This window comes from Petaurus breviceps, unplaced genomic scaffold (assembly GCF_028583685.1).
Source record: "Petaurus breviceps papuanus isolate PSGF00001 unplaced genomic scaffold, PetGlider_PUasm1.0 37, whole genome shotgun sequence".
Lineage (NCBI taxonomy): Eukaryota > Metazoa > Chordata > Mammalia > Diprotodontia > Petauridae > Petaurus > Petaurus breviceps.
Window position 1 is genome coordinate 106,837,113 of NW_027186296.1, and position 13,392 is coordinate 106,850,504.

The 13,392-nt window shown below is 38.0% G+C and overlaps 1 protein-coding gene across 1 annotated transcript in view; it reads left to right on the forward strand.

Moving 5' to 3' along the window:
* The window catches only part of MARCHF5 (membrane associated ring-CH-type finger 5), a 63,522-nt gene that overhangs the window by 43,525 nt on the left and 6,605 nt on the right, over positions 1-13,392 (forward strand). Inside the window, exon 3 of the mRNA XM_069099231.1 lies at positions 7,918-8,048. Coding sequence (XP_068955332.1) covers positions 7,918-8,048 — 131 coding nt within the window. The remainder of the gene's footprint in view (positions 1-7,917; positions 8,049-13,392) is intronic.

The window sequence follows — 13,392 nt, forward strand, 5'->3', positions numbered from 1 at the left end:
CAAAATTCAAAAGCACTGAAAACTTTGTATGTTTATATTTTTGGACTGAACCGAATCTGATTTCATTGGTTTAGGGAACTCTTGGTGGGGATTTTCCTCTGTAATTGAAAGCAGCACCTTCTCTGCTGTTTATAGTTTTGAAAATTTGCTTGTGTCACTGAGAGGCTAAGTGACTTGCCCACGGCCACACAGCCAGTATTTGTCAGAACTTGAACCCAGCTCTTCCTCACCCCAATGCTATTTCTCTATCCACTATGCCATATTGTGTCTGTGTATTTATGTATCTCTCTAAGTTGTAGGTGAATTTATTTGTGCTTCTTACCCATTAGATTGTAAGTTTTGGGAGGATAAGGACTTTTGCTTCCTAAATTCCCACAATGCCCAGTACAGTGTTCTGTGCACAAAAAATACCAGTAGAATACTGCTGATTAACTCAACAGGCAGCAAGATTAGAGAACTGGAATAGGAGAGTTGGAACAAACAATCCACACCATTTTATTGAATGTATTACTGAGCATTCAACTTTCCTTTTATTTTTTACTTTTTTTAGAGGCAATCAGGGTTAAGTGTCTTGCCTAGGGTCACATAGCTAGTAAGTATCTGCATTTGAACTCAGGTACTTGACTCCAGGGCCACTGTGCCACCTATCTGCCTCCTTTCTTTTAAATATTAACGTGGCCTTATATTAATTAGTTTAGCTAGGGACAAAAGTGTGTCATTGGGGTAAATGGGAGTAGATGGGGGGTGCATATAATAAACTTAGACACATAGCCTGAAAAGAAGGGATGACCAGGGACCTAAGCCTGAAAAGAAGGGATGACCGGGGACCTAACAACACTAATTCTCTCCTGATCTAACATATTTCTATTACCTTGTCTACAATATGAGAAGAATAAGGAATGAAAATTATATAGTGCTTTAAGGTTTACATATAATATATAAAGTACTCAGTACTTTATATATCATATAATATAGGATTTATATTATATAATATATTATGTAATATATTATTCCTAGGCCTTTATTATATATAATATATAATATGTAAATTATATATCATATTATATAAAGTATTTACATATTATCTCATTTCATTTTCATAGCCCTATGAAGTAGGCACTAAGGATCATTATCTGTATTTTACAGATGAGGAACCTGAGACTTGAAGTGTTTTTTCCTACCATACCTAGTAAATATCAGAAGCAGGATTTGAACCCAGGCCTTCCCTGGCCCTTAAGTACATTTCCCTTTCCATTTGTACCCTCTTGACTCTAGTGGGGGTTTGTTTTGTTTTAAAAGAAGCCATTCATTCCAAGTGAATAGAAAATATCTGAGGCAAGGAATTGGCATATTTCTTTCTCTCTCTTTTTTTTTTTGCTGGGTCTCTTGCTTGTGCCAACAGGTATTTGAGCTCATTTTGTTAGAGCTTTCTGAATTCTTCTAAAAAAAAAAAACTAGTCACCTTGAATATCTGTGCTACAGGAAAAAATAGTTACATGGATAATCCAAAATAATGAATTACAATCAGAATAATTACCTAGATCCTTGCTTAGCCATGGTGAGCCTAGGGCCTCAGAGATCATTCCTGAAAAGATAATTAACTTTACATAAATTCAAGATAGTATTCATACAATAAGATCTTTATTTGAATTGAAAGTAAAACATTAGAACAATTTGATAAATATTGACAACTTTTTTAATTACTTAAGAATCAGATTTATTTTTCTTATTCATCTCTCTAAATTATGCAAATTATTAATCATTGTCATTAATTCTGTAAATGTGGTGGTGGCCACAAGTGACTATGAGACTGTTAAACACATTTATCCATAATCTAGGCTTGAAACCGTCAGCTGATTTGACAGAATTATTCAGATGTTTGAGGGAAAATTAACATCCTCTGGAGAAATTGTACTGTTGTCTTTGGTAGAGAACACATGATGTGGAAAGATTTAAGTTTTCAATTGTCTAAAAGAAGTGCTTTTTAAAAGCAATGAATAGGCTTTCAGTAAGGGAACTCTGGCTGGTATTATGCTAAAAACTATTCTATTAAGCACTTGAATTGAGGGAGGCAGGGGATAGTGCTATTAGTCAGAGTCTAGTAGTCCTCTAAAGAATCAGACAACACGTAGTAAAGACCAAAAGATTATTATTAAGTAGGCCTTAAGTTACCATTACTGTTTACTTTAGCAAATGCAAGATTTCATCAGTGTGGGTCCTACACCAACCCAGCTCTCACAGACTTAGTGGATGATCTTCATGAGTTGGCTCTGGTCAAAAGAATTCATGAACCTGGTGGCCAGACTTCTCCTGGCCAGCCAGCCTCAGTTAAAATAGTTGGTTCTCTGGTGACAGAGTCTCCTTAGGCTGTACTGAAAGCTTTTCCAGACAGATAGAATCTGCAACAGCTTGAGTTCTGTGGGCAATAGCCTCTGAGAGCCCAAATCTACTTCCACAACAAGTTGAATCATTGGAGTAAGATTCTGTTGGAAGAAATAAAAATGATAGGAAAAAGTCAAAATGGCTGAGGACTGGCAGCAGCCCAGCTGAACTCTCCCAGCATTCCCCTCCAAATAACTTTAAAATAATGCTTCAGATCAAATTTTGGAGCAGCAGAGGCAACAAAAGTGTAAAACACATTCTTCCAGCCTAAGAAAACTTAGGAGGTCAGCTGGAGCAGTATGTGATACCACAGTAGAAGCCTGTATATAGTGCAGTGCCAGCACCAGTGGCAGACCTTGGAGGAAGCAACAGGTTAGGAACTCTCAGGCCAAAGACTCTAAAGACTTCAGACAACTGATTAGAAGATTATAGGCATTCCTTTGTTGGCACTGGGTACAGCTGGCACTGATTGGCAGCTCTCTTGCCCATAAGAAATTCTGGGTCACAGTTTCAGGATGGAATGCTTGTGGTCATTCACAAGGGAGCAGGGACCCTCATCATCCTTCTTCAGAGGTGGAGAGGAATGCTAGTGCTTGTGGCTGCAGGAGATCAGGGACCCTGGTCAGAGTTCCAGGGCCAGGAGGAGCACTAGTAATTGTAGCTGCAAGAGAATAAAGACCCTTCCTGGGTAAAGAACAGAACTTGGACCACAAGAGCAGTGAGCACCCCTCTCCCTACGTTTATTACTTTGGAAGCACTGAAAACTTGTAGACCTCTAAAACTGACTCTGAAAAGAGAAACACAAAAAAACTGCCTGAAGCTTGGGACAATGTCTCCCCACCCCAGGTGAGCAGAACCCATCTTTTAACATAAAGTTCAAGGTCAGGAAAGAAACTAGAAAAAATAAGCAAATGGGGGGGGGGGGGACTTGACTATACAAAACTACTGCAGTGGCAGAGAAGACCAAGGCACAAACTCAGAAGAAGACAGCAGTGTGAAACCCCTACAACCAAAGCCTAAGAGAAAAATGCTAATTGGAACCAAGCCCAACAAGATTTCCTGGAAGAGTTGAAGAGATAAGTGTCAGAGGAAAAATTAGGAAAAGAAATGAGTGAAGCTCTTACGAAAAGAGAATTAACAGTTTGGTAAAAGAGACATGGAAAAAAAAAGAAGAAGAAAATAATATCTCAAAAATAGAATTGGCCTAATGGTAAAATAGGCACAAAAATTCACTGAAGAAAATAATTCCTTAAAAATTAGAATTGGGCAGCTGGAAGCTGGTAGTTCCACAAGAGATCAAGAAACAATAAAACAAATCCAAAAGAATTAAAAAAAAGAAAAGAAAATGTGAAATATCTCATCAGAAAAACAATTGACCTGGAAAATAGATCAAGGAGAGATAATTAAAGAATTATTGAAACACCTGGAAGCCATGATTTAAACAAACAAAAAAAAAGAGCCTAGACATCATATTTCAAGAAACTTATCGGGGAATACTGCCCCGACATTTTAGATTCATAGGGCAAAATAGAAATGGAAAGAATCTATCCGTCACCTCCTGGGAGAGATCCTAAAGTGAAGAATCCCACTAATATTATAGCTAAATTCCAGAGTTGCGTGGTAAAGGAGAAAACGTTGCAAGGAGCCAGAAAGAATTCAAATATTGTGGAGCCACAGTCAGGATCACACAAAATTTAGCAGCTTCTACATTAAATGATTGGAGAACTTCAGATATGATGATAGTATTACAACCAAGAATCACCTATCCAGCAAAATTCAGTATAATCCTTTGGGGGAAAATGAATATTTAATGAAATAGAGGACTCCCAAACATTCCTGATGAAAAGACCAGAGCTGAATAGAAAATTTGACTTTCAAACACAGGACTCAAGAGAAACACAAAAAGGTAAACAGGAAAAAGAAATCATGGGGCAGCTAGGTGGTGCAGTGAATAGAGCACCAGCCCTGGAGTCAAGAGGACCTGAGTTCAAATCCAGCCACAGACACTTAACACTTACTAGCTGTGTGACCTTGGGCAAGTCACTTAACCCGAATTGCCCTGCCTTCCACCCCACCCCCCAAAAAAGAGAAATCATAAGGGACTTAATATGTTTAAATTATTTATATTACATATGGGAAGATGATACATGTAACTCCTAAGAACTTTATCATTGTTAGGGCAGTCTATAATAGAGGGCATGAGTGTGAATCAATTATGTTGGAATAATCTCTTTCTCTTCCCCTCACAAAGAAAGAAAGAGGGATACCCCAGGAGGAGGGGGAGGGGAAAGGTGAAATGGGAAAATTTTGTTAAATTAAAAAAAACATGCAAGGAGTAGCTTTTATAGTTGAGGGAAAAATAGGGTTCAGTGGACAATGCTTGAAACTTTCAGTGGAATTGTTTCAAAGAGGAAAGGATAAATAATACACAAATATATACATACATACATTCTCATTTGGGTATAGAACTGTATCTGACTAAATGGGGAAGTAGGAGGGGAAGAATAGAAGAGATAGGGGTGATATGAGGGAAGGTTGATTAAGGGTGGCAATGCTAAGAAGCGAAACAGACTTTTGAGGAGGGACAAAAGAGAGAGAAAAGGATAAACAAGAAATTGGGATGGAGGGAAATACACAGTAATCATACCTATGAATGGGATGCACTCCCCCATAAAATGGAAACAGAAAACAAAATGTATTAGAAACCAGAATCCAATAATACATTGTTTACAAGAGACACTTGAAATAGAAAAACACACACGAAGTTAAAATAAAGGGCTAGAGCAGAATCTGTCTTGCTTCCACTGAAGTAAAAAAGGCAAAGATAGTAATCATGATCTCAAACAAAGCAAAAGCAAATTGTACCTAAATAAAAGAGATAATCTGGAAAACAACATTTTACTGAAAGGTACCATAGACAATGAAGCAATAACAAAAAAAAAATTTATAGCAAGTTTATCTTAATAGAGGCCTCATTTCTCAGATATATCTGTAGTCATATAAAAATGCTCTAAATTACTATCAGAGAAATGTAAATTAAAACAACTCTGAGGTACCACTTCATACCTATCAGAAATGACAAATGACTGGGGTGGTATGAGGGAAAATAGGTATACTAATAAATTGTTGGTGCAGTTAAGAACTAATCCAATCATTCTGGAAAACAATTTGGAACTATGCCCAAAGGGCTGTAAAACTGCATACACTTTAATCCAGTAGTACCACTGCTAGATCTGTATCCCAAAGTGATCAAAGAAAAAGGTGAAGAACACATATATACAAAATTATTTCTTGAAGCTCTTTTTGTGGTGGTAAAGAATTAGAAACTGAGAGGATGCCCATCATTTGAGGAATGGCTGAATGAATTGTTCCATATGATTGGGATGGAGAATCCTTTTCCTATAGGAAATGATGAAGGAAGGGGCTAGTTTCAGAAAAAAAAAACATGGGAAGACCTGTATGAACTGTTACAAAGTGTGGTGAGAAGAACCAGGAGATGATTGTGCAAGTAACAGCAATGTTGTAATGATGATAAACTCAAAGACATGGCTACTCTGATTAATATAGTGATCTAAGACAATTCCAAAGGATTCATCATGTAAAAAATATACTATCTACCTCCGGAGAGAGAACTGATGAACTCTGAGTATAAATTGAAATATAATTTTCTTGCTTTCTTTCTCTTTTTTTTCCCAATATATAATTAATATATAATTGATATCATTTTGCATGACTTCTCAGTGGAGGCAGGAAGAAAATTTGAAACTCAAAATTTAAAAAGAAAAGAATGTTAAAAAAAAAAAACAGCAAAACTAAAACCATTACTGCCCAGTGCTCAAATTTGAGTGCCAGGAATTGGAATTGATGATGGAGGGCCCTGAATTCCCGTACTGAATTCCCTTTAATATTTGCTTAGGAGATCATAGCTAGCACTAGGTCATTTTAGTAGTTACTCCTCTGAACTGCAGGCACATTACTTGAAATCCAGAAAAAAAGGTTTAGGGTAGTAGGCTCTGAATAGTGCCACCTGTTATAGTCAAAATACCACTTTATATGTGATGTTTTCATCTATATTATACCTCATTTTAAATTCAAAATAGCTGTTATGACAATTAGCTCAGTCTTCATCTATCTATACATATATAATTACCCAATTTTATAGAGGAGAAAACTGGGAGTCAGAAAAATTGTGACAGGATCACATGGCTATTAAGTGGTAGGGCTAGGGCTAGACATCGTCTACTTATTCCTCAACTAATGTTCTCTCCCTCACACATTGCTATAGTTCCTTGTATGGGCACTAGCTAAATTTCTGGCTCCCAAGGCCATGAGCCAAGAGATCTGACCTGTACGTTGTTTCTGAAGTACTCTACCAATCTGTTTTATGGACATATTGCAGTGTTATGTCCCTTCATATTGCTGGCTAAGTTTTTCTACATATAAACTTCACCTTTAGTTTATAAGCTCTAAGTGGGCAGGTCCTATGCTTTATATAATCCATTGAAACATTCCAAGTGCCAGGTTCTTCACACAGTAGGTACTTAATAAACATGATTATTTGCAAACTTTGTCATGTTTCTTGGCATAAAACTTGAATGTTCAGAAAATATAGAGTCTTGGGTATATTCTGTACATGTCTATACCACCACTTCTAGACATGGCCCTGAACTCTTCATTGCTCTTTTGGTCAAGAAACTAGAGTTGGGTCTGCTTGGGCTTGTAGGTAGGAGAGTTCCTCTTTAAGTCTAGCCCTTTCATATAGTTAGCTTCTCAAGAGAATCAATCCTCGAACGTTCAAATTAAACACAATGAAAGGCATAATTTGCAAATATAAAATTATAAAATATTGGAGTGCTACAAAAAACTTACACCATCATCAAGAAAACATAGGCAAGTGTATTGGGGAATAATTTATGTTAGATACAGTGTTTTTTCCTGCAAACTTTTTTTCATGAAATATAATAGTCTTGAAAATTAACCTAAGAGAAATCAGCTTTACAACTATGCAAAACATTTACCTTCCAGACTACTTTCCAACACTGCAGTCAAGACAATCCTAGGTAGAGTCAGAGTGCAATGAGCATAATTGTTCCATAGAGACTAAAGATCACCAGAAACTAGGAAGGGAGAGAGAGTGAATTGAGTAGCCATTTCTGCTTAGAAATACCAGTGATTTGAAGATAAAGGGAAATACACTTTGTGGCAGAGAAGTATACTTGATGCTGAAGGTCCCATAGTGACAGTGATAAAAAAAAAAAGTAGAGTCTAAAGCAACTATTGATCAGAAATTAGGCATCAAATTTAGACATACAGGCAAATGAATAATTGAGTGATTGAGAATTTCTGATACTGTATTCAGATTTGTCTTCCTATAAGGGTTACCATAATACTTCTCATGTCTTATGATACTGTTCCTTAAATGTATTTGGAGCTCTAGAAAACATTGTGTAACTCAATAACTATTAAATTTCCCCTTCATACTCTTTAAGGTCCTTTTTTATTTTGAAGCTTTGTTTGTTTTCCTTCTTATTATAGGTCCAGTTGTTTACGTCTTGGATCTTGCAGATAGACTGATCTCAAAAGCCTGTCCATTTGCTGCAGCAGGAATAATGGTTGGCTCTATCTATTGGACTGCTGTGACTTATGGAGCTGTGACAGTGATGCAGGTTCACCGTTTTATTCAGTTTTCTATAGTATCCCTTTTGCTGTCTTAAGATTTAATAAATAGATTTTTTATTGTTGTTAAGATGTTTTTAACAGCATAAATCAGCAGTCAAGAAATAAATTATGTGCCCTCACTGTGAAAGCCCCCCCAAGGCTCAGGCCTCATCCCTCTGCTCTTCAGTCTCATTCTCCTTTGAAAGTTCATCTGCTTCCATAGCTTCAACTATCATCTCTATCGAGGTAACTCCAAAATCTACATCTTGCCCAAAAGTCTCAAATCCCTTAACTGCCTATGGATAGCTCTGCTTGGATATCCTACTATTACTCCAGCTTCAGCATCACTAAAATCTATTTTATCATTTCACCTTCAAAGCCTGGTGTCTTGTCTCTCTTTCTTTTAATGGTGCCTCCATTTTTCTAATCATTCTTCTAGTGTAACCTCAACAGTTGGCTTCCTAACCAGCCACCACATCCATTCAGTCACCAAATCCAGTTTCCTCTCACACCCATCTGTTACTTCCTGTTCCTGCAATAGTCACTTTTAGCATGACTCCTTATGCTTTTATGTCTGTACTACTACAAAAACCTAATCTGCCTCCCCAACTCTATTTTCTTTTCCCATTTGTCCTATGCATTAACTGCAAAATTAATCTTCCTAAAATAGCACTTTTGCAGTGTCACTCCCCTATTCTAGAACTTTCAGTGGTTCCTGATTGCCAACCAGATTTCTTATCCTGATACTTAAAGCTTTCTAAAATCTGACCCCAGACTACCTTTCTAAGTACTTTTTTCCCTTTTCTGTTCTTGCCAAACTGATTTTGTTGACCATAACCCTCTAAACCGATCTTCCCCACCACTTCCCTCATTTCTCCACTTACTTACATCACACCTATCCTTAAAGGATAAAGACTCTTAAAGACTCCATGAAGTCTCTTTTATGAAACCTTCCCAAACAGTTCTAGCATATAGTGACTTCTGAAAATTCATAGTACTTCTGTATTATTCATATGTCAGATAATTATCTACAGCTCTGTGGCATTTTTTTTTTTAAAGCAATTGGGGTTAAGTAACTTGCTCAAGGTTACACAGCCAGTTATTTCTGGGTGTGGTGCTAAGTATCTGAGCCCGGATTCAATCCCCAGGTTATCCCGACACTGGGGCCGGTGCTCTTACTTGCTGAGACACCTGGCCTCCCCTGTGACATTTCTTACATTGTTTAATTTTTGTGTGTATTTTTTGCCTTTTTTCCCTAATTGTATTTTTTTTTTTTCGTCTTTTTGGAGGGGTATAGTCAGAGCAATTGGGGTTGTGACTTGCCCAAGGTCACACAGCTAGAAAGTGTTAAGTGTGTGAGGCTGGTTTTGAACTCAGGTCCTGACTCCAGGGCTGGTGGTCTATTCATTGCGCCACCTAGTTGCCTCTCCCTGATAGTATTTTAAACTCCTCGAGGAGAGGTATTATGCTACATTGTAGAAGGGATAGTTATGAGCTAGGTGTGCAGCAGGAGAAAAATGATAGTAGAGCGTATGAATTAAAACCATAACTTTGTTGTAAGCTGTCAAGTTGATCTCATTGCTGAATGGAAAGGAAAAATTTATCACTTTCAATTTCACATTCAGTTCAAGGACTCAGTTAAATTACAGAAGAGGGCTTTTGTTCCTTAAATGACATGGAAGAAGGGGAGTCAGTGACAAACTCTTCTGGGTTTACTTAATCCCCTAATATTTTAACTCTCAAGACATACATACAGAAACTTAAATATACACATAAATATGTAAAATTTAAACCTACCCAACATAAATATTTTTTTTCTTAAAGAAAAGTAAAATCAAGACTTCTTATAGAAACTTGATACATCTGTCAAAAAATTAGAAAGTTAAGGAACATGACTGTAATTTGCCTAAGAACTGAAAAAAGTTGTGTTTTCATTCTGAGGCAAGCTTGTTTAGCTTCATATGAAATATCAGTATCTATTTTAGCAGGTGTTTAATTTCTAGCAAATCAGTAGTTTCAGGACTTAGTGAATTTTAGAGGTAGCTTAGGAGTTCGTGCCTCAACCCTGTTATGTTCTCTTGATATTTTAGGCCCTTTGTTTCCAAGATTTATAGCTCTTCTAGAACTTATCAAGTATTCCAGTTGTCTGGAAGCCTCCAAGGGCCACCTTCCTCTTCCAACCAGTCCCTGTACTCTGCTGACTGTCATTGGTGGGCTACAGCTCTTTCTTCTATCAGAGTACTGCACCTTTGAATAGAGGTTCCAGGCCCACCTTTCTTCCTGTTCAAGAAATTATTAGTATTGTGTGCTGGACATCCCATTGGTCATCTCTCCTTAGCTTAAATAATGCCTTTAACTGTCATGGCTGCTCTTTCTCATACCTTTACTCTTCCATAATGGCTCTGCTCTGTCCTCAGCAGTTGCTTTGACTCCTCCAAATTACTAGCCACCCTGCTAGTCTTCCCAGTAATGAGTCCATCAAGCAGGCCCTTATGAAAAGACACCTTGTACCTTATTAACGTTATATTTTCCCCTGCAAACTGCTGCTTTTGATATTCTTCCAGCAGCTTCATTTTCTACGTATATAGTAAATCCTCCATCCTTTAACTTACCAGTCTCAAGGGCGAGACTTAAAATTCTTGTTTCCATCCCTTCTTATTCTTTCTCTGATGTTTGGTTCCAGGGTTACTTTGTCACTACCAAGTAGGAATTCATAGCAGCACAGCATCTTATAGTCTGTGGTTACTACTGAAATCATCTTGTTCAACTCATATCTGAATAGGAATCCTCTCTATAATATAACTAGCAGGAGTTATTCAGCCTTTTCTTGAAGGCTCCCCCATATGGAGGGAACCCACTTTTGGACAGTTCTGATCATTAGAGGTTTTCCTTACTTCAAATCTAAATCTACCCTCTCTTCAACTTCCACCTGTTGCTTTGGTTTCTGTCTTCTGGCACCAAGCAGAATACCTCTGACCTTTCTTCAGCATGACAGCTCTTCAGATATTTAATGACAACTATCCTTTCTCCCCAGGTCCTTTCTCTGCCAGGCTAAACCTCCCTAGTTCTCTGAATTTTTCATGGCTTGATCTTAAGGCCCTGCACCATATTGGTTGCCCTTCTGGATTTTCTCCTGTTTTTCGATGTTATCGATGACCTTCCTAAAATGAAGTTCCCAGAACTGAGTACAATCCAGGTGTGGCCTGAAAAGAGCCCTTTTTACTCTGGTACAGTCAAAGCATTACCTTTCTTGTACTTTGCATTATCCTTCTCTTTTTTTAAAAAAAAATTTTTTTTTAATAAGCAATCGGGGTTAAGTAACTTGCTCAAGGTTACACGGCCAGTTATTTCTGGGTGTGGTGCTGAGTGTCTGAGCCCGGATTCGACCCCCAGGTCGTCCCAACACTGGGGCCGGTGCTCTTACTCGCTGAGCCACCTGGCGGCCCCTATCCTTCTCTTAATACAATCTAAAATCACGTAACATACTGTTGACTCTTACTGAACTTACAATCCACCTTAAATTAAAAGCTCCAGATCTCTTTCAGGTGAGATTCTGTCCTTATACTACTCTCATCTTTTATTTATGAAGTTTCGTTTTTATTTCTAACACAAATGTAAGACTGTACATTTGTCCCTATTAAATTTCATCTTGACAATTTCAGACTATTATTCTATCCTTTCAATACTTTAGGATCTGCACCAACATGTCCTTTTCCTTTCTCTGGTGCACCTTTGATGTATACTTTGCATTATTCCTTCTCCATCTTAGATAGCACAGTCTGTTTCTGGTTTTAAGTTTACTTTGTATTGGGGCAGCTAGGTGGCACAGTGAATAGAGTACCAGCCCTGGATTCAGGAGGACCTGAGTTCAAATCCAGCCTCAGGCATTTGACATGTAACTAGCTGTGTGACCTTAGGCAAGTCACTTAACCCCAATTGCCTTGGCTTTCCCCCTCCAAAAAAAAAAATTTACTTTGTATTACCAGTGATAGGATCACATATGTGAAGTATAAGCAGCCCATTGCAGAACTTCTTCTAGAGCTATCTTATGTGAGAAGCTAGCTTGAATGTTAGTGAGCTTTTTTTTAGTGGGTAGATTCAAAGGGCAGTTGACACAGGGATCTTGAAGAGGAGCTGCAGTTTGGGGGGGAAGGCTGTACTATATGAATTCTTGGATCCCTTCCAGCTCTTAAAGTTTTGGATTCTGTATTTACAAGTTACAAAGTATTAGTCTTTGGCTTAGTCTAAATTGTGGTAAGGCAGCTATCTGAATGTGTGATTGTTGCCTGGTCTTCAAAAATTGAGTGGTTTCACATGTGTCCTTTTCTAATTTGTAAGTATTCAACAAAGAGGGCATAAAGAAAGGGACAAAAACTATAGGAAATTTAAAGTAGCATGAAGTCTGCCACTGTATAGTTACCCATATAAACACTCTACACAGTTACTGAAAAGTCATGTGTAATGTATCAGCATGCTGTTCTGGTTTGTTTGTTTGTTTTTGCTTTTTTGGAGGGGGAAAGTAGGGCAATTGGGGTTGTGACGTGCCCAAGTTTTTTGTCTTTTTTTGTGTTGTTTCTGAGACTGGATTTGAACTCAGGTCCTCCAGACCCCAGGGCCAGTGCTCTATTCACTGTGCCACCTAGCCGCCCCTAGCATGCTGTTCTGAAAAGAAGTCTATTGTCTTCATCTTGCCAAAATTCTTAACACATTCTTAAGCCAGCTTCCCATTTCAAGTAACCCACCTAAGAAAACACCAAGAGCTTTTCTCCTTTCTGATACTTCATTCTGGAATCTCCTGATTCTCTCTTCACTGTTACTTAAGTTGCAGTGCTCTCCCATAAGTCACTGAGAATTTAGGGACGGAAAGAGTAGAAATTATATTTGGCCTGAACTCAGCTTTGACAAATCTGACAGAAAAATACAAATGCTAGACCTTGGTAATGACAGGGATTACATTGGAATAATAAGATTTTTCTTGGTTTTTGCTTTTTTTTTTTTCCCCTCCTCCCACCAGATACTGCATATCCCCATCTGGCAAAAGTACAGGAGCTACTTAGGGTCTGAACCCAGTTCTTATTGACCCAAATAAGAGCTTTGATCTGCTCCATTTCTGAGGTGGACCAGTTTGCCCCTCCTTAATTAACTAGGTGTCCTCCCTACTTCTGTGAATTCACCATAGTGATGCCAGATTTAGTGTGGTTGGTGTAGCCCACTTCAGCTCAAAACTCCACAGCTCAAGAGATTCATCAGCCTCAAAATTAATAATCCTAACAGCGGGACAGCTAGGTGGCGCAGTAGATAGAGCACTGGCCCTGAAGTCAGGAGGACCTGAGTTCAAATTTGGCCCCTGAC